The sequence below is a fragment of the Haplochromis burtoni genome, unplaced genomic scaffold (assembly GCF_018398535.1).
Source record: "Haplochromis burtoni strain Fernald_Lab_line unplaced genomic scaffold, NCSU_Asbu1 Contig_184, whole genome shotgun sequence".
In the NCBI taxonomy this organism is placed as follows: domain Eukaryota; kingdom Metazoa; phylum Chordata; class Actinopteri; order Cichliformes; family Cichlidae; genus Haplochromis; species Haplochromis burtoni.
In genome coordinates, this window is record NW_024582545.1 from 502,669 (window position 1) to 527,016 (window position 24,348).

The following is a 24,348-nucleotide window of genomic DNA, read 5'->3' on the forward strand; positions in this document are numbered from 1 at the left end:
AAGTATGGCCTTAAGTCAGGAATACAATAAAAACAAGCTTTTAACCTTCACTCCCAATTACAAAGGTATACATGCAAATTATGTGTTAAAGGTGTTTGACCTCAGCCTACTTTAAAAATAACAGGTGTCTGTTAAGGAGCCAGAGTGAGTGGATGATGATGTCATATAATTAATGCTTGTATGTGAACCCCAAACATCCACACAGAAATCCCCAAAGCCAAAGAGAACTTTAATAAAGGTTTGACATCATAACATCAATATAAATACGTGACTCTTAACAGAAAATACCAAATTAAATTACAAAATATACAAAAACCCCCAAACATTAAAAGCTTGTTTTCCTCTCTGTAACTGCTGTTGAGCATCCATGGTGATAAAGCAGGAGCTTCCTGTGTATTCCAGGGTGGAAGAGTTAAAGCCATTGTCCATGCTGTCCTCAAACTGGGGTGTGTAGAGGTGCTCCCACAATGAAGGAGGTTATAAGAGACACGTAGGGAGGTGGACAGCGAGACCATTGCTAACAGACTGTTCCTCTGTTGTGTCAGCCCAGCCTCGCTCTTCCTCTGCTGGCATCAGTTTAACCCAGGACCCATCGATCAGACTGTGAGGATTTCAACTGCACAGACTCGCTGCTCTCTCCATCCTCCTGCTGAGACGCACATATTAGAAATGTTACGTGTAAAATCAAAGAGACATGGTAAGTCTTTACACGTGAAGTAAAATTTACTTTATGCACACCTTGTTGGCAATGGCGCGCAGTTTCCCCAGCAGCGAGGGTTTCTGGGCGTAGACCACGTCGTCATCGGGCTCCTCTCCTTCAGCCAGGCCACAGCTGTCTGCAGCTGGCAGCTCACACTCTTTGTTGGCAGACATTACCAGACGAGAGTACTTGTACTCCAGCCTGGCCACAGACCACAGGGTGTGAATCACAATCAGGCAGTGTATCATTTAACATCAGACAGCATCCGGTACGAGTGTATTTTTAAACAGAAATTCTTTCCATGACTTATCTATTTGACTCAGCTTTCTGAAGAAAATCACGCCTCTTATGTACTCAGTCACCCCCTTCATGCCCGGTTACTCATCTCTCACAGAGCTGCTTTTCTTTTCTTTTCTTTTTTTACACTGATGTCAAATGATAATCATTTTCAAAGCCTAATATTAAGACAATTTCCTTTGTGGGATATAGTTGACACTTTTCCATATTTTTTCACCATATTCTCACTTAACTGAAAATATCTTCGTTGTTCTTTCTTTTGTTAACTGTAATTTTTCAGGAAATATTTATGTGATTTTCCTTTTTCCTAACACTTTATAATAAAGCCCTAAAAGTGCAATTAATCTAGAATTAAAAGTAATTTCCGTACATTCAATCTGAAATTGCAATGTAATTATATAGTCATAGAAATACTTAGCATTGGATACACTAGAATAAGGGAGTAATGCACAAATTATACTGTTAGTGATTTTAAGTAGCACATAATTTGGGCCTATGCCCTGCAGCGTTTGCTGGTGTTTATTTTTTCTTCTAAGCAGGAAGGGGAGACCAGCCCTTATTACATATTTATATGTAATATAAGAGGACAATTCAATAGTGGAACTTTAATGATATACACTAATATAATGCATAAACAGTGTAAGATAGAGAAATTTGATTTGTTTTTCCACTAAAATATATTGGAATTATGCACTACTTAACATTACTTAAACATTAGTTAAAGTTACTTAAACGTTACTTAAAATTAGTTACACATTACTAAAAAGTATTTCCAGTGTAAATTTTAAACTTTACTGTGAAAGCTCTAGCTACAAATGAATTCATGATGTAAGGTAAAATACACGAGGATCGCACCCTTGATTGGAGGCTGTGCTATAACTATAAATATTTGTCTTATGTCTAGAATAAAATTTCATTCAATTTCTTTATAAAAAAAAATCAATCACTGTTAAATCTACAGTCTTTCCCTCCACTAAATATTCTCACTTTTTCTTTGGTTTATCTACTTACAGTGACCTTAATCACATGATACACAAACATTCAGTGTGCTGTATTTGCACAGACAGATAGATATAAGAGGTCACAATTACGGTGATAATAAAGACAGATTATTTCTTTTCATACACAAGCATGTTCTCAATCCTGCTAGCCTTTAAAATACATTCAAGATGATAGTAATCATAAAGGGTTACAAACAGATTTTTGAGTTCACTCTGCAATATGTTTACGATTCACTGATTTGCAATGCTGGGCATTAAAATTGTCACCGGTGCCTTCAGGGTGAAGAATTTGCTGTCACAGACAAACATCTCTGACCACTAATAACAATTCGCTGTGATCTTAATGAGCACATTGGCCTGCTGTTAGGGTGCCTCTTATTACCTCTTGTTTTTCTTCCAGAAATAGCAGGTGAGGGAGATGAGCAGCACGGCCACAAAGGCCCCACCTCCAACGCCGACCTTAAGCCATAGAGCGATGGCCTCACACGGGGAGGAGCTCCGGGGAGGCAGAGACACTCCTTTGGTGCACAATTTGGGCTCGTTCCACACATATAGAGTTTCCTGATGACATGAGGGGATTTACATTACTGATTAATGTGTTTTCTCAGGTTATAAATCAGCTTGTTCCATTAAAACATTATTAAACTGGTGTTGGCTAAACCATAAAAGTTTAAATGTGTTTTGTTTTTGTTTTTTCCTGCAAAAAATCATGTTGTGGAAAAGATGAGGCAAATTAAAAATGTACTTTTGGGTCTTAACTTGAAAATGTCTCACAATGTGAAGGTAAAACTTTGCATGGTTTTACCAAAATCACTCACTCACTGTGCGCGAGGCAGTATGAGAGGCTCCGGCTTTCTGTGAAGTAAATGAGGTATGGGGAAGGTGTGAGTTACCTGGACGCCTCCCTTGCATGCTCCCTCTATCCGGTGGTAGTCGTCCTCAGTGCAACGTGGACAAGCGCTGGCACTCTCCCACAGGAAGTGAAACGTGCATCCATCACATGTTCCTGCTGGACAGGAGCTGTCAAACACACAGATCAGTTATAGAGCTGCTAAGAGTAGTACATTTGTTACCTATTAGTTATTGAATGTTTTTGTTAACAAAGTATAAAAATAAACATCAAATCTATACAGAAACTACACTTTAACTGACGTGCAACTACCTGGGTACGGAGAGCTCTCCTCGCTCAGACTTCTCTGGGTTACAGCGAACGGTGATGACTGAACTCCGACCCAGATCACATGATGCCGTCACCTGCGTTGAACTGAAGGAACACAAACACACATCAGGGACTTGAACACAACAAAAATATTTGACTGTTGCTTCCAGCTTTCTTTTTTCTTTTTACCTGTAGAAGAAATTGATGTCGGGAACATCCTGTGAGTTTTCCGGGAAAAGATCTGGTTCGGCACTGACACCATTGAGAACGGTGTCTACTGTCGCTCCTGAAAAAACAAAGGGGAGAGAGATCAAGGCAGTTTTTACCAGCTGATTATCACAAAACTGCATGACGCTATTCAACCAGCACCAATCTGGGTGATCTGTTCACCCAGGGGTACAGCAGGGGGCGCTCACGAGTCAGTCCCAAATAAATCTGTTTCACAAATTGTTTCCATTAGTTTTTCTTATAGTGAAACGTCAGAATTCTCTTAATCCAACCTGATTGGTCAGTTAAGGCTTTACAAATAGACACCCTCCACTGATGGGACTTGATTCCATATGATAACTAGACTTGAGAAATGTAATTAAACCCTAAGTGAAACTCCCAGGAATGTATATGAAGAAGCTTGGCGGTGGTTGAAAGTGAGTGACTCAGGAAGTTCTGTTTAGGCCCTTACCAATAAAAGTGTCAGCAAGGCTGATGGATTGCGAGGAAATGGCCATTCTGAAGCCCCGCCCATCCGATGGGATGATGGTCGACTGACAGATAAAGCTGTCCACTGAGTTCACGAACTGAGCTGCGTCGCTCTGGTCGTCTTTGTTGGACACGTCTGTGACGTTATCGGTGCAGACAGCAGCTCTCTTTCCCTGCAGCCAGCGCCAAAATGAATCTGTCAGTGTATAATTTCTCTAATGTCAGATTATTTTCACATCTATTTTTCACCGCTTTACATCCTAACGAGATGTGGACACGAACATCTCATCTCACGGTCAAATATACAATATATCCACCATCCATCCATTCGTTTCCGCTTATCCTTTTCAGGGTCGCGGGGGTGCTGGAGCCTATCCCAGCTGTCATAGGGCGAGAGGCAGCATACACCCAGGACAGGTCGCCAGTCTGGCGCAGGGTAACACACAGGGACAGACAACCATTCGCACTCACATTCACACCTATGGGCAATTTGGATTAATCAATTAACCTATCCCCACAAACTGCATGTCTTTGAACGGTGGGAGGAAGCCGGAGTACCCGGAGGGAACCCACACAAACACGGGGAGAACATGCAAACTCCACACAGAAAGACCCCGGCCTGATGGTGGAATTGAACTCAGGAACTTCTTGCTGTGCGGCAACAGTGCTAACCACCGTGCTGCCTCAATATATCCACCGTTAAAAAGTAATTCTCAGTATGTTTTTTAGATCACAAGAATTTAGGTGACTTCATACAAGATAAGCAAACTCAGTTCTTATATCCCTTACACTTAAAACATTCAATAAAAAACAGGTGAAAGATAAAAAGAACAAAAGAACATTTAAATGATTTTTAAATACGTTTGCTTCACAGGCTGATCTCTGAAGTGTTTTTGAGGCTGATGTAAGCAGAAAGCAGGTCAATTACCCCGTGGCCACACAGGCTAATGTTGAACAGATGAAGGTATTTTGTGCCTTTAGAGGTGAAACTGGGCCCGATGGTCAGCGAGGCCACATCGCTCAGGGCGCTGAGGTCAAAGGTCAGGGTGCGGTTGTTCAGCGTGTGGGTGAAGGAGCAGTCGCTGTAGCACCGGGAGTGTTCCTGAAAGAAAAAGGAAAAACATGATTTCTCTTAACTGGATAAAAGTACTAAAACATGATGATCCAGAATGAGGTATCATGACTGCAGGGCTCTCACCTTGTTACTGATACTTCCTGGTCCACACGCGACACACGCGTCCTGGCCGTAGGTTTGTCGCCCAGCCAGGTGTGTGTTGGGGGGACACTCCTGGCATCGGTTGGTGTCTCTGTCGATGTAAAAACCAGCTGGGCAGGGAACGCAGGACGAGCCGGCACGCTGGGAGTTCTGAGGTACCAGAGCGCAGGCACGGCACGCTGATGCCACCCCGTCAATCACGTTCGTCAAGTTGATGGAGTAGATCTTCACCGTGTCAGCAATGAAACGACGGACCTATAGACAAAAATATGCCACCGCAATTCCTTGTTGGATATCTCGATATTTGAGACAGCCTCACTCTCGGCAGAGCCTTAATAACGTTGCTTTAACAGCTGACGCCATGAATAAAAATCACACGACTGAAAATCACTCACATCTAGAGCATGGTTAGTCCTCTGGAAGGCCCACGTATACGTGACGGAGGCGTTTCTGGTCATGCTGTGCGAGTACGACTGTTTGCCCTTAGTGCCCTCCCAGGACTCCACCACTGTGGTGCTCTTCCTGTTCACGTCCTGCAGGGGGCGTGCCAATAAAACACAAAAACAAAGGATTTGCTAACTGAGCAGTAACACGCAGAACACCATTATAAACCAGACCTCGATGATGAGACGTGACCATTCTGACTCACTCAGTAAAGTTAGCCACCTAATTACCACCTTCTGCTGGAAATGAACACAAAGAGGCACACACCATCATGAAGTAGAGCTCGCAGTCGGCTGAGCAGATGGTCTCGAACACAAAGGTTATCCGGCCAAACTCGCTGCCGGTCATCCCTGAAAGCGAGGCTGGGACCCTGTCACCAAACACAAACACAAACTCGCATTTAGTAACACACAGATCCTGTTTGTCATCATTAGGACAGGCTGGTTTCTTCTCTGTACACAAACACACACACACAGACTTACTTGAAGCCGGGGACATGCAAGCTGAGGATAAGATAGTCATTATCCGAACTTCCTGCTCCGCTGCGAATGTGATCTCCCGCCACCTCCCATCCTGTGGAGCAAAAGGCGCGATGCACTCGTATTACACCTCCGTAATTCTCCATGACAGCATATGAGAGGTTGTTTTACAACATTATCCACAATTAGTACAGCAGTAATGGGTAAAAAGTGGTTGCAGGTGATTTCAGCTCGCAATTCAAGCTCAACACAAAGCCCATTTTCCACCCAGACGTGTTCATTCTGACTCATTTGTCACTGTCACCTCTGCATTTGCTCTTAGTGATTAGATACACGGGGAATGGCTAGTGTTGTAGTTTCCTTCACTGTGTTTACATTTTTCATGTAAATTTTACTGTAATTAACCAGAAAATTAATATTTTACATTTTCTGCTTTTTCTTTTCTGTCATAGTGCTTTGTAAAGTCTGCAGCTGAAGGTGTTACATAAACAAAGTATTGTTATAAATATATCTACTAACGTGTCAGGCATCCGTGTGCTCACCGTTCTTGTCGTCACATTTGGAATTGCCCACGTTGAAACAGGAAGTCTTCATGTTGGAGGGCAGCACGTTCCACCATTTATACTCGTAACCCAACACCGGCTCGGTACCTGCAGGGCACTGTGCACACGCTGGCACACACACACACACACACGCAAAGATCACATAAAAGCTGTTTAGACACGACAATGACATTTACCTCCTGGGTACAAAATTGTGTTTGTACAATCTTTTCAGCCGGGTCGATCTTAAACAAATTCATCTCATAATGATGGACAGAGGTGATCATTATATAAGCAGATGGAGAGGCTTTTTAAACTGCTGGGAGGACGTCCAGCCTTTGAATGGAGAATAATGAAGGAATTAAATGAACTTTGGTTTTTATTGGAAGAGAGCTCATTTGCAAGTACAGGATCCAGCTTAAGTGTACAAGTTGTATGACTGTTGTAATTGTTTTTATTAGTTATAGTATGTTTGCAGCAGTTTACAGCATGCCACATCTATTTACATGCATTTATTTATTGCTTTGTAAATGTTTGTTATGTACTGCTTTAAACTCATTTTTCATTTTTTACTTGTATTTTATTTTAATTTGAGTACTGCTTTTTTAAATTCTATATGTATTTATACCTTAAATGCTTTTCTAAAGCATTTATAAGTATCGCTAACCAGCTCTTGTATGAACACGAAGCAGTGGAAATGATAAAGATGTTTAGTTTGATGAAAACAGATTTAAATTTTATCAACACCAGGGTGAGGCCGGCGAGGATAGGTGTGAGCAGGTTTACCGTAGGTGCCGTCCGAGTGCGTTCCAGGTGGGCAGGGCAGGCAGGTGGAGTCGTTGCTGTTGTAGTAGCCGGGGTTGCAGGGAGGGCAGGGCTCTCTCTGGCCTGTTGCCGGCAGCTCCACGGCTCCTGTGATGTTCTCCACGCAGATTTTTGGCTCCACCCAACGATACAGCACCTGTGTCTGTAACAAAGCAGGTTTAAAGCAGGAAATTCACTCTGCTCAAGCAAAAACAAACACCTTAAAAAAACAAAGGTGAGATTTTTTTACTGCCCTGTAACAAGGTGCACTTCTACAAAAGCCAGTCGGCATGCTGCCTCTCAGGCTGAGTTTTCATGGGTTGTTTATCGCACTGAGAGACTTTACCTGCTTTTGCTACAACACTAAATGAGCCGTCGAACACTTTTAATGATGCATTTTAATCACATCTGTCTTTCTGTGTGAAACGTTCACGTTTTTTCATACGTACAGTGTATAAAATTTGAGTGCTGTACATATCACGTGACAGGCAGTGTCAGAAATATGTGACAAAGTAAATAAAAATAATAATAAATAATAAACGAGATGAGAGAGGAAACAAAAAGTAAGTAAAACATTTAAAAGGTGAAACCATTTTAGATACACGAATACCAGCTGCACAAAAGGATTAAAAGTAAGGAATAAAGAAAGTTACTATTAAAGCAGTTCAATTAAAAACAAATATAAAATAAATACAAAAATGATCAGGCACGGAGGAAGCCAGCTTATAAAAATATTTAATTTAATTTTCTTCATTAATATATTTGGTCATTATATTAAATATGTTCAAAGAACCGAGCCTGGTTCTCCCAAAGGCTTCTTCCTGCTAAAAGGGAGTTTTTCCTTCCAACTGTCACCAAGCATACGATTGTAGGGGTTTCTTTTTCTTTTTCATGTTGTTGGGTCTTTACCTTACAATATAAAATGTCTACTGTTGTTATTTGGTGCTGCATAAATGCAATTTGAATTTAATATTAATAAGTATAAATTAGTACGCCTTGCCGACAGGTGCTATGTGACAGAGGGATTTAAGTCTAACACAAATTAATTCTGCTTCACAAAGAGATTAAAATGTTCTTGTGAATTCAGCGATTTGCTTTAACTTCTGAAAATGGATAATTATTGTACAAGTATTAAACTGACAGTCGCAGTAACACACACACACACTTGTTTTCATATGTTAGTGAGGACCTCTAAGTGACATAATGCTTTCCTCTAGCCGCTTAAAATAATACCTATCCCTATCCATAACCCTTAGCCTAAACCTAACATAACCTGATTATAAACCCGACACTAAAACCACATTTTGAGTCTCAAAATTGTGGGGATGGGAATTTTGTCCCCATATGGGACTGATGGTCCCCACAAGTGTAGTAGCATTCCAATTTTTGGTCCCCACAAAGATATATAAATATGGTACACACACACACACACACACACACACATATACACTCGCTCTGGTTTTCCTTGTTGACTTTGCATATGAGTGCGACACAGGGCGTGTTTATATGCATATCTGTCCTTGTGTATTTAAAAAGGTCATTGTGTGTGTGTGTGTGTGAGAGAGAGAGAGAGAGAGAGAGAGAGAGAGAGAGAGAGAGAGAGAGAAATATGAAACATGCAAGCGCTGCTGACCTTCCCCTCGCTGTCGCAGGCTGTGTGGATCTGGAAGTAATCCTTCTCCGAGCACGGTGGCCTCACCTTACATTCAGGCCATCCCTCGTCTGAGAGAGGACGCAAACACAGAGGCAGGATGAGCATCAGCAGAGACCAACGAGGTGCTAAAACTAAATGAATCTATTATTATTATGAGGGAAGGTGTTTCCTTAGCCGTCTCCTCAGAGGAAATGTGCAAGCTTATTATTTACTGTAAGTTCACCATGTCAAACATGAGAGAGAGCTTACACTGTTTTCATTATGACTGAAATAATGTAAACACTGTTTGTTGTGGTGCTGTTGGGCGTCCTGTACGTACGTGAGTAGTGGTGTTCGGGGCAGGGCGTACAGGAGGACGCCCCTTTCACAGAGTAAGTGTTGCTGGGGCAGGGCTGGCAGGATGAGGAGCCGGGGGTCGGGCTGAACCAACCGGGTCGGCACGGGAAACACTCGGATGTGTAGGCGACACCTGGACAAAAGTGTGGAGATGCTTTAAGTATACGCACACCTGCAAAAAGCATCCGACCGTGAGCTGGAGGTCAACTTTTACCTTCTATTTGGATGTTCTTCAGCAGCACAGGCTTGACCATCTTCCCCCCCACCAGTATCCCAGTGGTTCTCCAGTACAGGATGTTGGTACCAGACTTCAGGCTCACCTGAGGCCAAGGTGCACACAGTGAGCCACACATCACATGATACTGCAGCAGCTTGCACACACAGAGGTAGAAACACGTGCTCACCGTGTGTGTGTCCCATTCTCCGTTGTTGGTGACTTTTATCCATTTCTGATCGTCAGTCTGAGCCATTTCCTGGCATTGCTCATTCTGGACCTGAGAACAAGTTAACACAGAGGTTATCATCTACACAAACAAGCAAAAATGACTCTTCTTCAACATTACCTGCTATTAAATTCATTATGGATACGGACAAACGCTACACCCAGAGTATAACTTGAATAAACTTGCACAGCCTTGTGTTTGACTTTTTAAAGCACTACATTTCATCTGTATGAAATAGGCTTAAAAACAAGTCAAGCTCATACAAACTCAAAACTCATCAGCTAACAAATATCTGCAGTATGACTGTTTCTCTGTGCAAAGGTAAGCTCAGCCGCCTCCTGACTACCTTCATTATTCTTTAACCAGTAAGAATAATTAAAAATGTCTTCTTTCATAGCAAGCTTTTAAAGGTCTTGCATGTAAGTTTTTTAATAGCATAAATAGAATGAATCATACTTATGTTTACATTTATTTATTTCTACTTTGTGGAGTGTATTCTATTATTGTGTAGTATTATTGTTATAGTTTATTTTTATTGGTGCTCTATTCATTTTGCTACTGTAATTATGAAAAATTCTCATCTTATCTCATATTAAAAATGAGTGATTTGGACCAGATTTTTCACAACGCCCTCAAGGATGCAGTTTATGAGCAACACAAGTTACTCCCGTAATAAAACAACTTCAACCAAGCTGGGCAAGAGGCCGAGCACACTACAGACAGGTAGTCGTCTACAACCAATTTACAATCACTAATCATCTAAATTGTCAATAAATCAAGAAATAAAACACTCTTGGTTTTATTCACTATTTTAGTTACAGGTGCTTACATAGAACTCGAAGAAGATGTTGTTGTCGGGGTACTGATAGGTGAAGGAGACAGAGCCCTGTTTTTCCAGATGTACGGCATAAACCAGGGACACCGTGCACTCGTCACGGTTGGACTCCAGATACACGCCCTGCGGTGTCCACGATGAGCTGCAACGAGAGCAAAACACAGCGGCAGCATACTCCATCTTGTTATATATTCAATAATACATGAATACCCATCTCCATGGTAATGGTAATGCTGTGTGCGCCACCTTTTACAGGCCTGAATGTCCTCTCCATTCGGCCCGGTGTCGAGGAAGCTGGCTAAGCTGGTGAAGCCTGCAGGGATGGCATCCCATTGGTCAAAACGAAGGCCGCTGCCCAAAGAATAAGAACCAGCCGCACACGGCGTGCACTGCTGCGTGGACATCTCCAAAAACTTCCCAGCCGGGCATGAGAAGGCTGAGGGAACAGAGAGGCTGTGTTGGCACGTGCACACACACACACACACACACACACACACACACACACACACACACACACTGTGGTGGTACTCACAGCAGTCAGTGCCTCTGGTCGGAGGAGGAAGGTCTGAGCAGGAGCCTGGAGACCTAGGGATGGCGACCCTCCATCGTGCCCCTGTGCTGTCACACTCTGTGTACTGGTAGTAGTACTCTGACTGCACGATGAACACACACACAAACACACACAGACACGCAGATAGAAAGATCAATAAGGTATCCATTCATGGTTCCCAGGAGATGAGACTGTTTCACGTTGATGATTCCCTGACTCAGGGTTCATATTTGTGGGTTTGAGTTAGATTTTCCTCAGAGGGAATCCCAACACTGCTTGTGATACTCTGAGTTTTCATCTAGAATCGTCATCAGGTTGAGGTTGTTTGTACCCGCCAAACCTCACGTTTTTCCTGGTGAGGCTTGATGAAAGCCTGTGCCTTTCAGAGTCATCAAGAACTACACGGCAGACAACATTTTAAATACCATACGTGTGTGAGTAAAGAATGAAAGGCCTAATGGACGAAACAGCAAATCTGTGGATTGGTGGATAGATTGAACTGGACCAAAAATGACTGGTGGTTTCAAATTTTTCCCCTTAGCACTGTTTGCCTAATGTTGCCTAATTTGCCCGCACAGGCTACACACACATACAGTACAACATAGCTTCCCCAATAAGAGCTGACCCTGTGTAGCCTGACACTAACAACACTGCTCTGCTGCTGATTCCACATTCAACAAAAGCTGGTCGTACAAAGGAGAGCATGGAGACATTTACAGGGTAAAAAGATGGCTGACCTCAATGTCCACAGCAACCATCCACCGGTCATCTAATGGTCCATTAAGAGCGTGTTAGCGGGTCATCTTATCAAAGGACTGCTGGCTGTGACCTCATGCTCATTGAGGGAACTGAATGTTCATCCACAGGCCCTCTTTTTTACTTTACCTTTTAGTGCCCTTTAAAATAAAGGGCACTAAAAGGTAAAGTAATAACGAAAAAATGTCTTACATACTATTTATAATGTATCTATTTACAACCTCTGGTTGTATAGGAGCACATGGGGAACCTGAATTGATCTGTAGCTCCAAATAAAAACCTTCCTGGTGACTTTTTTGTGTCAGTCACTAGTTTTCTTCAAGTCGCACTGAATAAAATATGAAGTTCATTTAATATATGAAATCAGGTTTATCTTTGGCATGCTCATTTGTGTCTTTTATACCACCTATTAGTATTTCACAGCAGCTAATTTGATGTGAAATAGAAGGTAAACTTGGGTGTTACTAGTCACAGAAATTACACTTGATTAATGGAATTAGTAACATGTGTTTTCACCTGTTTTCCATTTCAGAAACAAGTCAAGTGTCCAGCCAGCTGTCCATGCATCAGCTGATATTGGACTTGTTGAGTGATACTAGCTTATAGTTTTGAATTTCACACATTATGGTGACCAATCCACAAATTAATCAGTGTGAAACCATTAATAGTGGCGGCAGCACAACAAAACCCAAAGAAAAGCATTCTTTGTACTTTTAAAGCAACTTCCTCTGAGTACAAAGCCTCGCTCTGGCAGATCTCCATCTCCTCCCTCGATCCTGCTGTTCAACCGGACAAACAAATCAGCTGAGCGGCGACTGACATCCGAGCAGCAGCTAATTAAACTGAAACAATCACAGCGATAAACCTGACAGAGTCAATCGGTGCTAGAGCGATGGCTTTCAGATGTCAGATGTGTGTGTGTGGTGCAGATAAGCCCGAGCTCTTTTAAATGACTAATCACCTCGCCGCAGTGACAAACGTGGCCATTCATGCCGCACCCCCTCCGACAAACACGCCAGCAAACATTCAAAATGAGGCTTTGCCGTGCGAGCAGCAGCATCGCCTGCGCTCAGATTCACCTTTCTGTGTTTCTGCACACAAAGAGGGCTAATGTGCTGACAGTGGGGGGAAAGGTTACACTGATAAAAAAAAAACACCACAGGCTAATGCCTTTTGCTGGTCTCCTGGGTGACTCACGCCGGTTGTCATGGAGACTCATGGAAGGAAGCGAGCAGGGACGGGATAAAATTCAGTGCCTCTTTGCAGCAGAGGTTTGAGGATTTGATAGGACCCTAATCTCTCTAACAATGTATTTTTTTAAGTGCAGAAAAAAACATCTGGAAACTTCTGAAGCTGTATTAAGGTCATCTTTAGAAAACAGCACACAGCTGTTATATGACCGCTTACTGTTTATGCTTTTTCAGTCAGGTTTCCAACCGTTTTCATCGGACTTACCCAGAAAGCCCATTCATGTGATGTAAAGACCCCCTCAGTAACACCACTTCTCATGCTTTATTTTGATGTACATCTACACTCAGTGTTTAAACCACCAGTAATTTTTATTTTTTCCCTGCCTAACATGATGTTTAGTCACCATTTTCAACAGTTTATCCCTTATTTCTGCTATTGTTGGCTAAAATAAGGAATCAACTTGTCAGTGCCCGCTTTTTTCATAACACCCCTACTCAAGGGGTGTTATGCTTCACCCCTTGAGTTTGGTGCCTTTTGTGTGCTTGAATGTTTCATAGGTCAGTGTTAACAGGTTCAACAAACAAAAAAAAGGTCAGGTACAAGGACTGGACTGAAAATGAGTGAAAAAGCAGCCAATGTACAAAGATGAATTTGAAAAAGCTTAAAAAACAGGAGAACTGTTTCTCAACATTTCTTACACCTTAAAAAATTATAAGAAAGTCTGGTTCCTTGGAAACGGGGATCAAGACTTTGCTGATGTTTTCCGTCATGTATTAGACTAATGTTCATTTTGTACCATTGTTCAGACGTTTCACACCTCTTTAAATGCTGTATTTCCATGTTTTGTGTGACAGCTATCAAGCTGAATCTCATCTAATCTAATAACGATAACTGCTCCCAGTGGCTTAGCGGCTCCTTGATGCAGGGTGCGGTAGGTTTTATTGATTTTATAAACTGACGGCAGTGAACTGTTATTTAACACAGGCTGGATCCTGTTTTATTACCCAGAATTCAATCTCTGATGAGAAATTAGTTTTTTATTTATTGAGTTATATTAAGTGTGAAACATTTTTATTTACCATTTAGAGACATTTGCTTCTATAATTTTTTTCCAACAGTTAGACGAAAAGTTCACTAACACTCTTATATCGTGCATTTCAATAGGAAATTATAGTAAGTGGCCATTAAACTTAATTTGTGACCTCGAAAGTAAAAGCACAGTTGAACTATGCTTGAATTTACATGCACACTGATCCAGTTAATGATCAGTAGTTGTTATTTCCTGTTTTAATCATATATATATATATATATATATATAGCTTTCAGAACATTTAGAGTTTATTTATATTGTCTGACATCATATGGAGTTGTGACTGCCACAGTGTTTGCTGTAACTGATAACTTAGTTATCTAGCTAACAAGATAATGTTAGCTAGGATTAGCTACGTAGACAACTATAAAATAAAAGTCATAAAAATGTTCTTTTTCTATTATTATCATGCACTTTATTAACTTTTTTATTTTTATTTTCTTTTGTTTTCTGTTTTAAATACTCAAGCAGCTTTTCTCTAGACCAGGTAAAGGCAGGACATCATAAAATGCAGGAGTGTATTCACAGAGAAGATATTAAATAAGTAACCCTGATTTAACAAACAAAATAAACTTGTTTTTTTTAACCCATATGAAATTTTTGTTGTCATATACATGTTATACAGAGTCTAATCTTCAATGATAAGGATACATATTTATCTGTGATAAATTTATGCTAACATTTTGCTGTGATCTGTTCCTGCTAAAAGAAAGTTCTTCCTCCCCCCTTTCACCATGTCCTTACCCACAGGCTCATCATTCTCTCTTTAATATTGCAGGATATTTATCTCACAATACAAGGCACTTTAGAGTTCGATCTGTTCAGTATTACAAAAAACTAGCAAATGAGTCCATAAACAATCGCTATAAGTGTTTGCCGAGCGCAGGGATCACACATTTCTTCATAACTGGATTTCGATTTTCAATCACAGCTGTCGCCCCCTAGTGACCATAAGGATAATGCTAGTTTTTTCATTTACAGGGTATCAGTCCTGGCATGAAAATCTCCCCATCTAGAGGGCAAAAAGCTTCTTCTTGTATTCCTTCAAGTCATCCTTACAGGGTTGAGAGCGAACCGTGCCAGCAGCCTTTCTCTGTCCTCCTCAGCGAGTAATCCCGGTCGGGCTGGCCGGCATGAGGCTGCTCTGAAGGGGATGAGAGAAGGATTCCAGCAGGGTGTTTATAGTCAACACGAACGGCATTTTAAGCCGATCAGCGACGTGAAGGACGAGGCGCACATACATCCGGACCCGAGCTGAGCCGAGCCAATGTAAAGCAGCAAAACGACTTGCAGCCCTTACATTGTTTTTATTTATTTTTGTATTTTTAATCCTTCTTCATTTTATTTTATTTTATCTTAATCTATTCTGCACATTTACTCTTGCATGGCCATTTTGACTTGTTGCCCTGATCATTTATTCTAGGATAAAGAAAAAGCAAAGCGGAGCGGGATCTGTGTTTTAAAAAGCAGCAGATATTATAATTATAATAACGACGACAGCACAGGCGCTCACCTTATTACACGGCCGCAGGTCTCCGGCGCCTTTAACTGATGATGTATGAGCGGCGATGATGATGATGATGGTGGTGGTGGTGATGCTGAGTAAAAAGCTGCAGCTTGGGGACCGGGAGGCCCACGCCTGCTCCCTCATCCTCAGTCCGGGTCACAGAGCGCCGGGTGTCCGCTGCCTGGAGCCGCGTACTCGAAGCGGGCCGCACAAGAAGAGTCCCTGTCATTGATGCTCCCGCCTGCCTGTCTCACCCATTCTCCCCTCCTCCACCCACAACAGCGTCAATAGGCTGATAATAAAAATCGTTTCCGGTACAGGTTTTCAAATTAAAGCTCTCTTGTTACGTCCTATGAACCTCAGTTTTTATCACAACACCGTTATCCTGGGTTTATTCTCCAGGGTTTTATAATGTGTGGTTATTATTATTATTTTTAAATTAAAAATATATGCAGTACACTGGTGTCCTTTCTCGCAGTAAAACTGTGTACGATCTTAAAATAAATCTCTCTGAATATTAGTTAGCGAAGAGAGTTAATCATTAATCTGAATAACGAGATCTGCATCTGATGGAAAAAGATTATAATTTAAAATACAATACATGTAAAAATTTACATTTTCTAAACATTTATTTAGTTTGTAATTTTCTCTCTGCAGGATTAAAATCACTAGTTGTACCTAAAAATAAAACACCTTGTAACATGGGTCCAACATTTTTAAAACTGAATTTCATCCTGTCTGTATTTATTTTTTTTATTCTACATAAACTCCGATTTGGCGATGGTGAGATGTCCTAAAATTGATTTATTTTTCTAATGTTTACACATAGACCATATTATAACATAACCTGTTCACTTTAGTATTCACAAAAAAGGCAGATTAATGATTTTTAATCTCTTTTTGTACGTCAGCTTACAGACTAGATGGTGTTACCTCACTCTTTCTGCAATTTAAAAGGCGTTTGATAAATATTATTTCCTCAGTCTCTTCAGCACATGTAGTCGGACTTGCACTCATAATGCAACAAATCAGGAGATTATATTTTCTTATTTTCAGTTGTTAAGTTTGATTGCACAGTGTTTGTTCATTTGTGAAGCCATTTATTTGCTATGCAACTGTTATAATGAGTAGTGTCACAATCCATTTGATGTTTACCCTTAAGTGTAACAGAATTCAATGGATCTGTGACAATGGGGGGAAAAAAATCCCCCAAACCCCAAAGCATAGTAACATCAGTGACACAATAAACCACCCAGGGATTGGGTGGAATTGATTTAGACATACAAACACAGGATTAATACTACTACTACTACTATTACTACTACTACTACTACTACTACTACTACTACTACTACTACTACTAATTATTATTATTACAAAACTTCATGAAGAGCTTTTTATTTCTGTTAATGGTTAACGGTGGTGTTAGTTAGTTGTAACAGCTCTGTTGTGATTCATCATCAAGGTGACACCAGTGACAACTTCTATAAAAAAAATTCTAAACCTATAGGGCATCAAACCACATGTTGTCAGTCTTGTTTTTCTCACAAAATTTCTTTCTTCTTTCTTTTTCAGTTCTCTAACAACTTCAACTAAATGCTTCATATGAAATTACGATATAAAAAAGAAAAGGTCTGAAAAATGAAAAGAGATACTGGACTCACCACACCAATTTTTTTGCAGCGCTTCACGAAACATGTTACAGGAAGTCATTAGATGTCGGCACCGCGGTGTTTTCCTTCAAAATAAAAGGCTTTTCTTAATCAGCAACGCCAGTGACACAACTCCAGGGTACCGTTACTTGTTTAGATAATATTTATTTGACATTTTATGTTTGTCATATATATATATATTATTGCAAGACACAACATTGTTTTTTAGTGCTTCATAGTCTCAAGGGTTAGTGTTAAATGACCTAATAAGTGTAAATCATTCTTCTGTAAATATGTACAAGAACTGGACTGAAAATGATTTAAAAAAGCAGCCAATGTCCAAAGAAAAACTTTGAAAGATATTCAGAAATCCTGGAGAACTGCTGCTCAAGCCCACTTTAAAAATGACAAGAAAGTCTGGTTCCTTGGAACCAAAATATGAAGAAATTATGGTCAAGCTGAGGTGACCACAGCCAATAGCATCTCTGACAAAACCCCAAATTAAATTGTATTTAATTAAAAAATCTAAATAAATAATAACAACTAACTAATCAAAATTAGCCAAACCAAATAAAATAAGTAAATAGAAATAAATAAATAAACAATCACAAAAATAAATAGACTAATCAAAAAGGGGATCAAATATTTAACATACTCTTATCATTTATTCAAACCATGTTATGTAATTCTAATAACGACCTGCTGGGGGCAGTAAGGTGTCTTCGATACGCCTAATCTGCCAATAATTCCAATGGAAGAAGAAGACGCACATGATGTAGGGTGCAGAATCAAAACAGTTAAATTTGACAGCTCGACATTGTCCCTCACAAGGAAAATGTTATGAAAACGTTCCTGGCAGGCTGAGAAACAAACCGTGATATTCAACCAACATTTTCAGAAAGTGGGGCCGAGTTGTGGAGGAATGCCATCACGGGGAAAAGCTTCTTTTGGCCGGTTTATCCGGGAGCGGTTGCAGCGCCTCTACAGCTAGCTGATTAGCTTCCCAGCTCCATGGCGATCTACGGGCTGAGCATTACCATATATAGACCGGGCACGGAGCTCCCTGGCCGGTGAAATGTAAACGGCGACGGGCTCGGGAGACTGAGAAAGGGAAAGCAAAGACAAAACTCAGCTTGAGAGACCAAAACCACCATCTTCACCATGTCATCCGAGCAGATCATCGCCATCATCATGGATGACAAAACCTACGAGGTGAATAAAAAGAAGCTGATTGAGAAGAGCGACTACTTCCGAGCTCTGTACAGCTCGGGGATGAGGGAGTCCACGGAGGACTCGGTGCAGCTGCAAGGACTCAGCGTCCTAGGCTTGGAGCTGGTCCTGGAGTTCATCAACACCTCCAAAGTCCAGGTAGTCAACGAGACTCTGGAGGATCTGATCGAGACCGCCTCCTTTCTCCAGGTCACCTCCATCCTTAAGCTCCTCACTTCGGAGATCCGGCTGGAGAACTGCGTGGAGCTGTACAGCCTCTCCGAGGTGTATGGGACTCACGACCTGCGTACTGCTTGCCTCAAATACATGACCTGCTACTACCACCCCATGCTGAGGCGGCCCGAGTTCAGCAGCCTGGCCTCTGCTGTCAGGGACCAAGTCAAGGAGATGCGCATGAATGGCACTGCCACCCTGGTGGCCATCGGAGACTTCACCAGCCTGTCCCTGGACGTTCCAGATCAGGATGAGCCCTGGTCCATGCTGAGGTATGGAGAGGTGGAGCAGCGCTGGAAGCCTCTCGCCAACAACCTCCCTCCAGATATGATCAACGTCAGGGGGTATGGGTCGGCCATCCTCGATAACTACTTGTTCATAGTTGGCGGGTACAGGATGACGAGTCAGGAGATCTCTGCTGTGCACTGCTACAACCCCTGCAGGAACGAGTGGAACCAGGTGGCGCCACTCAACCAGAAGAGGTAACACGAGTCCCCGCTTGGTCCCCATTGGTTGCCTTGCATCGCGTTTCAGTCAGTGATTCTTCTCATGCAGGTCCAACTTCAAGCTGCTGGCTGTACAGGGGAAGCTGTACGCTGTGGGAGGCCAGTGTCTGGGCACAGTGGAGTGTTACAGCCCTGAGCAGGACTGGTGGACCTGCGTCTCCTCGATGCCCGACCCGCTGGCTGAGTTCTCTGCCTGTGAGTGCCAGGGTATGATCTACGTCATGGGTGGATACACTGCGAGAGGTGTGTGTACAGGAGCTACAGCAGCATATACACTAACACGCCAACACAGTCCGACAACAGTTTGGAGAGTAACTGTGAATTTTCATCTAGTGATTCTTTCTCCTTTTTTTTTTTTAAGGAGCAAAAAAAGCCCACATTTAGAGGTTGAAGGTGACGTGAATCATTTCACAGCAGAAACCACAGTGCGAGATAACCTGAATAAAATAAAAAATGCGGTCTTTAAAAGATAATTTCATTTATTAAGAGAAAAAAATTATCCAAATCTACCTGCCCTGTGTGAAAAAGTAAATACTCCTCTTGTTAACTCATAAATTAATTGTGATTAACCACATTTTTTTTAGCCACACCCAATCCTGACTACTACTTTTTCATGCCACTGTAGTTATAACTCCTCCAAAAAGCCTCTGAGAAATGAAGGGAAAAAACAGAACTTAATTCCACAGAGTAAAAACCTCCCTGATGGCTGTATGGTATTTTTAGCCTCTGGTTAGTCTCAACAGATGTTTGTATGTCACGGTGATTCTGTTGGAGAAGACTTCCTGTTAAACGGAGTTCTTCCTCCCTGCTGTCGCCATGTGCTGCTCATAAGGGAACATCTGTTTTTTTACTTTTAGTGTCAGGTAACTGTAACTCTCATATCAAGGCAGTTTATAGTGTAAAGACAGTAAACATTTTCCTGATACGTTTTACTGAAAACATCAAGATGTTTGTTTTGTTAAGTTTAATCGTCACAAGGGGAAAAAATTAGGCTTAAAATAAGAGAAGCGAGAGAAGAGGAACAAACAGAACACAGATACCCAGGACAGTGTCTTTTCCTTATACTGTGAGGTCACTAAGTAAAAGTGAGTTAAACTGAAAATGACTTTGTGTGAATTCAGATTTTCTTATTGTTGCATTGTTGCACTTCCTCTCAGTTGGCTGTGGTGTTTGTCACGTTGTCCTTGTGTTTTTTTTGTCACTGTTGACAGTTTGAAGTAGATGTTTTACATACCGTTAATGCAGAAGTGCATCCATCCCTTTCTTTGTTTTCCGTTCCTCACCATAAAGGATTTGTGATTATCCAAATCTGATCGCGTTTCCACACTGCAGCTTCTTCTGGTGATTTGTTAATAACAAAGTCTGAAACATCCAGCTTCACCCTCCTCTTTGACTCTAATGGGACCACAGTTTACAAAACAAACATCGTGTGCTTTGCAGCCATAAACTCATCAGCAAAGTGTTTACTGAGTTAATACTAAGAGGGAGCCGAGGACCTTTTCTCATGCACTTCTGTACAACGTAACCATCTGCCCCCTGCTGGCTGTTAGAGACGCAGGCTTTGCTGCACCCACCAGACGTTTTTGGATCTTTCTTACCTACAGCTGTTTATATTCTCAGATTCAGTTCCTCTTGAGCTGCAGTTTACTTTTCTCAAACAAAATTAGATCACTTTTTTACCCCCTTTAAAAAAAACCCTCTAAAGGCATTCGTTAGAACTATTATGTCCATGTCACATTTTAGCGCCCAACGAGAATTTTAAGTAAAGTAAAAAATAATAAATACAATAAGCAAAAAGACAAAAATATAATTGAAATGAGAAATCACACAAAAAGTTATTAAACTTTTACAGTAAAAGCATGGACTGCTCATGCACCTTAAGGTAGTTACTACACACCCAGACTGATCTCTGAATGACTCATTATTTCTATATTGAGTAATTTAAGATTTTGGTAGTTTGGATCCTTCATATTTGGGTCTGCTGAGCTGCTCCTGCTTCTTATAATCCTATAAACTCTTCATTTTAATGTGTATTTATCCCTTTACCAGTCAGCAACATATCGTTTATAATCAGGACACCTTGTCCCGGATTATCTCTTATATAACCTTAATTATAAGGGATTTAGCACTGCTGGGTGAACAGGATATCAAAGCGGTTATTGCTTCCATATTTGGGTTTTTGTTTAAATAAGATGAGCAACTTCAATGCATCTCCCAGGTTGTAGGAGATTTTATAAGATTTAAAAACTATTCTTTATTTTATTATCGGTTTGTTTATGTTGGAGCACATTCTTACATTTCTCTTTGTTAATTATTCAGTCATTCTGTGTGTTTTTTTTTTGTTTTTTTTTTAAATTTTATTTTGGGCTTTCTAATATTAAATATGTAACAATTACTCTCGTAAAGTTTTTTTTGTTTCTTCTTCCCATTACACCGGACAGAGAGGAACACAAACATCCTCCGATACTGCCCCATCTCTGACACCTGGACGACATTCCGATCCTGCCCGGCTCACATCCGGAAGCAGCAGATGCTCTCCGTGGAGGATACCATCTACCTGGTGGGTGGATACACCCACGAGCTGGACACGGGGCTGCGGCGGCGACGTCCCAGCCAAACGGAGGACGTGCTGACGGTGCAGTCGTACAACGTCACCACGGGGGAGTGGCTCCAGCTGAAGGAGAACACGTCCAAGTCGGGACTGAACCTGACGTGCACGCTGCACAACGACGGCATCTACATTATGAGCCGGGACGTCAGCCTGCCCACCAGCCTGGAACACCGCGTTTTTCTCAAATATAACATTTTCTCAGACGCTTGGGAGGCCTTCAGGCGCTTCCCGGCTCTGGGACAGAACATGCTGCTCTGCTCACTTTACCTTCCTAACGTGCTGTGACACGCAGAGCGGCGGGAAAGCTCGAGCACTGTCAACAGACCAATTATTGTTGCACTCATTGGGGATCTGTGGCGTCAGGGTGTGGTTGGCAGTTTGAACGCCTCGTGACCGCCGTGCCTCGGATTTAAAAGCTTGAAAAACGTGCACTATGCTAAAGATACTGCTGTGGATGCAAATGGAAAAGCTATAATCACAAGTGTGGCCCAAAGCATCATCAGAGGTAGCACCAGTTTGTGCCTCTCATGTGTTAAAGTCAGCAGTCACCATTAAATAATCACCAGGTGAAGTTTAGAAAACACAGAACCAGTTGGTTTTGCCTTTTGAAGGCATTTCCACAATCCTCAAAAAGTCTCCTCTGACCATCTGGATGAGCACATGATGGTTGGATTGCAGATTTGAAAGGTGGAGGAACAGCATACATATGGTCAAAAGAGTCTTTTAGGGTCCTGGAAATGATGTTTGATGAGAAAAACATTTCCAATTCAAATAGTGTAAATTATATCACGTAAGGAGCTTTAGCAACCTCTTTGTGTGACGCAGCATGTGAAAACCAATCTGGAGTCCAAATTTCAAAACTTCTAGTTTAACATGCAAAATATTCATTTTTGTTTCTATGAATTTCTTTCAGAGAGACTAAAAAGTCTGCAGCATCACTGTGGGGATGAGTTTTCCCTATATTTGTAGACTGTGAAGTTAAAATGAATTTTTGAAAAACTGGAAATTAATTTTGCGCACAGCCTGGATCCTGCATATTTTTCACATGCTGTGTTACTCTTTAACCTTTACAGCGTGACATTTCTGTCCACACTCTTTCCAAAAATAATTTAACAAAAACACTGAGAAAATAAACTGAAAGAAAATATTAAATACAGCTTAATTAAAAAATAGAATAATAAAAAAATATACTAATTATTTTTATTTCTTTTTTTAATTACATTTTTTTTTTTTCCCCAGTTTTTCATGTTTTAATTTATTACTACATGGAGGATATTTAGCAGGTCCCAGGCTTAACAAAATTCAGAATAATCATTATAATAAAAACATTTTTCGGAAGCAGCTGACTCAGTAAGCACAGACTGCAAACACTAAAACTGCTGACAGTTTCTTTATATTTTTATTTTGGTTGATTTTTTTTTTTAATTTACGAAAAACTTTTTATTCGTTTTATTTATTTCCTTTCTGTCTACTTTATTTTATTTTATTTTATTTTAACTAAAATATTTCAGCACCCAGAGTTTTCAGGCGATTTGAAAACCCCTCCGCCTTTGAAATGAGACATGACACACCGAGTTAGGCTCTGTGCAGATCTCCTGCCTGCCACTGTTTTGTCTTAAGCAGACTTAAAATGCATTTTTCTACTTTTACATCCACGACCATACAAAACATGAGAGGCACTGACGAGGGCTGCATAACAGCATGCTTTCAAATCTAACGGCCACGTTATTCCTGATGTTTACACTCCATTGGCATCAAAGTTTAACATAACACAGCACAACACACTACAAACCTTAAAAAAATCTCAGAAACAACATGCATTAATGCTCTGCACATGGCAGGTAATCATAACGTGGCTTTGGTTTTACACTGCCAGTCGTACAAGGAGCAGAAGTTCTTTCAGAGGGAGCTTCATGTGTTGTATGAACACTTGCATAGTCTTACTCTTCAGAGAGACACTAAGAAAAGCTTAAAGCGCGATTCCATGAACTGATGCACACGTGCCTTCTGCAAGGATAAAAACAGAAAAAAAGCACAAGATGCAGGACTCTGTTACATTTCCAGCAACCAACCAATATTGCTGTGTTTACTTTCTGATTTTTGCTGAAGCAGGTTTTGTTTTCATTTCTGCGATGAATGGAGGGACGGGTGCAGGTTTGAGAAGTGAGTCTGAAACTGCTGCAGTGGATGTTTGACAGTTTGGACATTTAAGTCATGACCAATAAAGGTGAAGTTCAGGGGTCTGTTCCAGTGTCTTCTCTTTGCTAAATGCTATCCTACTAATCAGATATACACACACACACACACACACACACACACACACACATACACACACACACACACACACACACACACACACACACACACACACACACAAAAACAACGGAGAGTGTGGTTTGCACATTCACTGGTTCCATTTCAGCCAGAGACACAAAT

General features: G+C 41.2%; 2 protein-coding genes across 3 annotated transcripts; one reads left to right on the top strand and one right to left on the bottom strand.

Moving 5' to 3' along the window:
• Positions 1–210: 210 nt before the first annotated feature.
• Positions 211–15,998, bottom strand: elapor2b (endosome-lysosome associated apoptosis and autophagy regulator family member 2b). Of its 2 annotated transcripts, none has more exons than XM_005934243.3 (22): positions 15,707–15,998; positions 11,139–11,259; positions 10,853–11,042; positions 10,601–10,748; positions 9,733–9,822; positions 9,543–9,648; positions 9,312–9,461; positions 8,972–9,060; positions 7,321–7,501; positions 6,535–6,663; positions 5,996–6,086; positions 5,781–5,883; positions 5,465–5,602; positions 5,052–5,324; positions 4,782–4,955; positions 3,837–4,026; positions 3,347–3,443; positions 3,161–3,262; positions 2,892–3,018; positions 2,381–2,559; positions 739–901; positions 211–646 (listed from the first exon to the last, which is right to left on the bottom strand). In XM_005934243.3, the coding sequence occupies exons 1-22, from the start codon at positions 15,842–15,844 to the stop codon at positions 578–580; spliced, it is 3,048 nt and encodes a 1,015-aa protein (XP_005934305.1). In that variant the 5' UTR covers positions 15,845–15,998; the 3' UTR covers positions 211–577. The 2 variants fall into 2 exon arrangements, with proteins under 2 accessions (XP_005934305.1, XP_005934304.1); XM_005934242.3 differs by having other exon boundaries at positions 211–649.
• Positions 15,999–18,091: 2,093 nt separating this feature from the next.
• On the top strand, positions 18,092–24,087 carry klhl42 (kelch-like family, member 42). Its single transcript, XM_005934241.3, has 3 exons — positions 18,092–19,277; positions 19,351–19,544; positions 21,743–24,087. Exons 1-3 carry the CDS (start codon positions 18,514–18,516, stop codon positions 22,195–22,197), a joined length of 1,413 nt encoding a protein of 470 aa, XP_005934303.1. The 5' UTR covers positions 18,092–18,513; the 3' UTR covers positions 22,198–24,087.
• The last annotated feature ends 261 nt before the right edge of the window (positions 24,088–24,348 follow it).

Bases quoted from the DNA above. Each gene is read 5' to 3' on its own strand.
- klhl42 (XM_005934241.3), top strand. From the start codon at position 18,514: ATGTCATCCGAGCAGATCATCGCCATCATCATGGATGACAAAACCTAC. The intron at 19,278-19,350 runs GTAACACGAGTC...CTTCTCATGCAG, and splicing joins GCGCCACTCAACCAGAAGAG to GTCCAACTTCAAGCTGCTGG. The intron at 19,545-21,742 runs GTGTGTGTACAG...TACACCGGACAG, and splicing joins GGGTGGATACACTGCGAGAG to AGAGGAACACAAACATCCTC.
- elapor2b (XM_005934242.3), bottom strand. From the start codon at position 15,844: ATGAGGGAGCAGGCGTGGGCCTCCCGGTCCCCAAGCTGCAGCTTTTTA. The intron at 9,649-9,732 runs GTGAGCACGTGT...CCTTGGCCTCAG, and splicing joins GAGAATGGGACACACACACG to GTGAGCCTGAAGTCTGGTAC. The intron at 4,027-4,781 runs GTAATTGACCTG...CGCTGGCTGCAG, and splicing joins TTAGCCTGTGTGGCCACGGG to GGAAAGAGAGCTGCTGTCTG.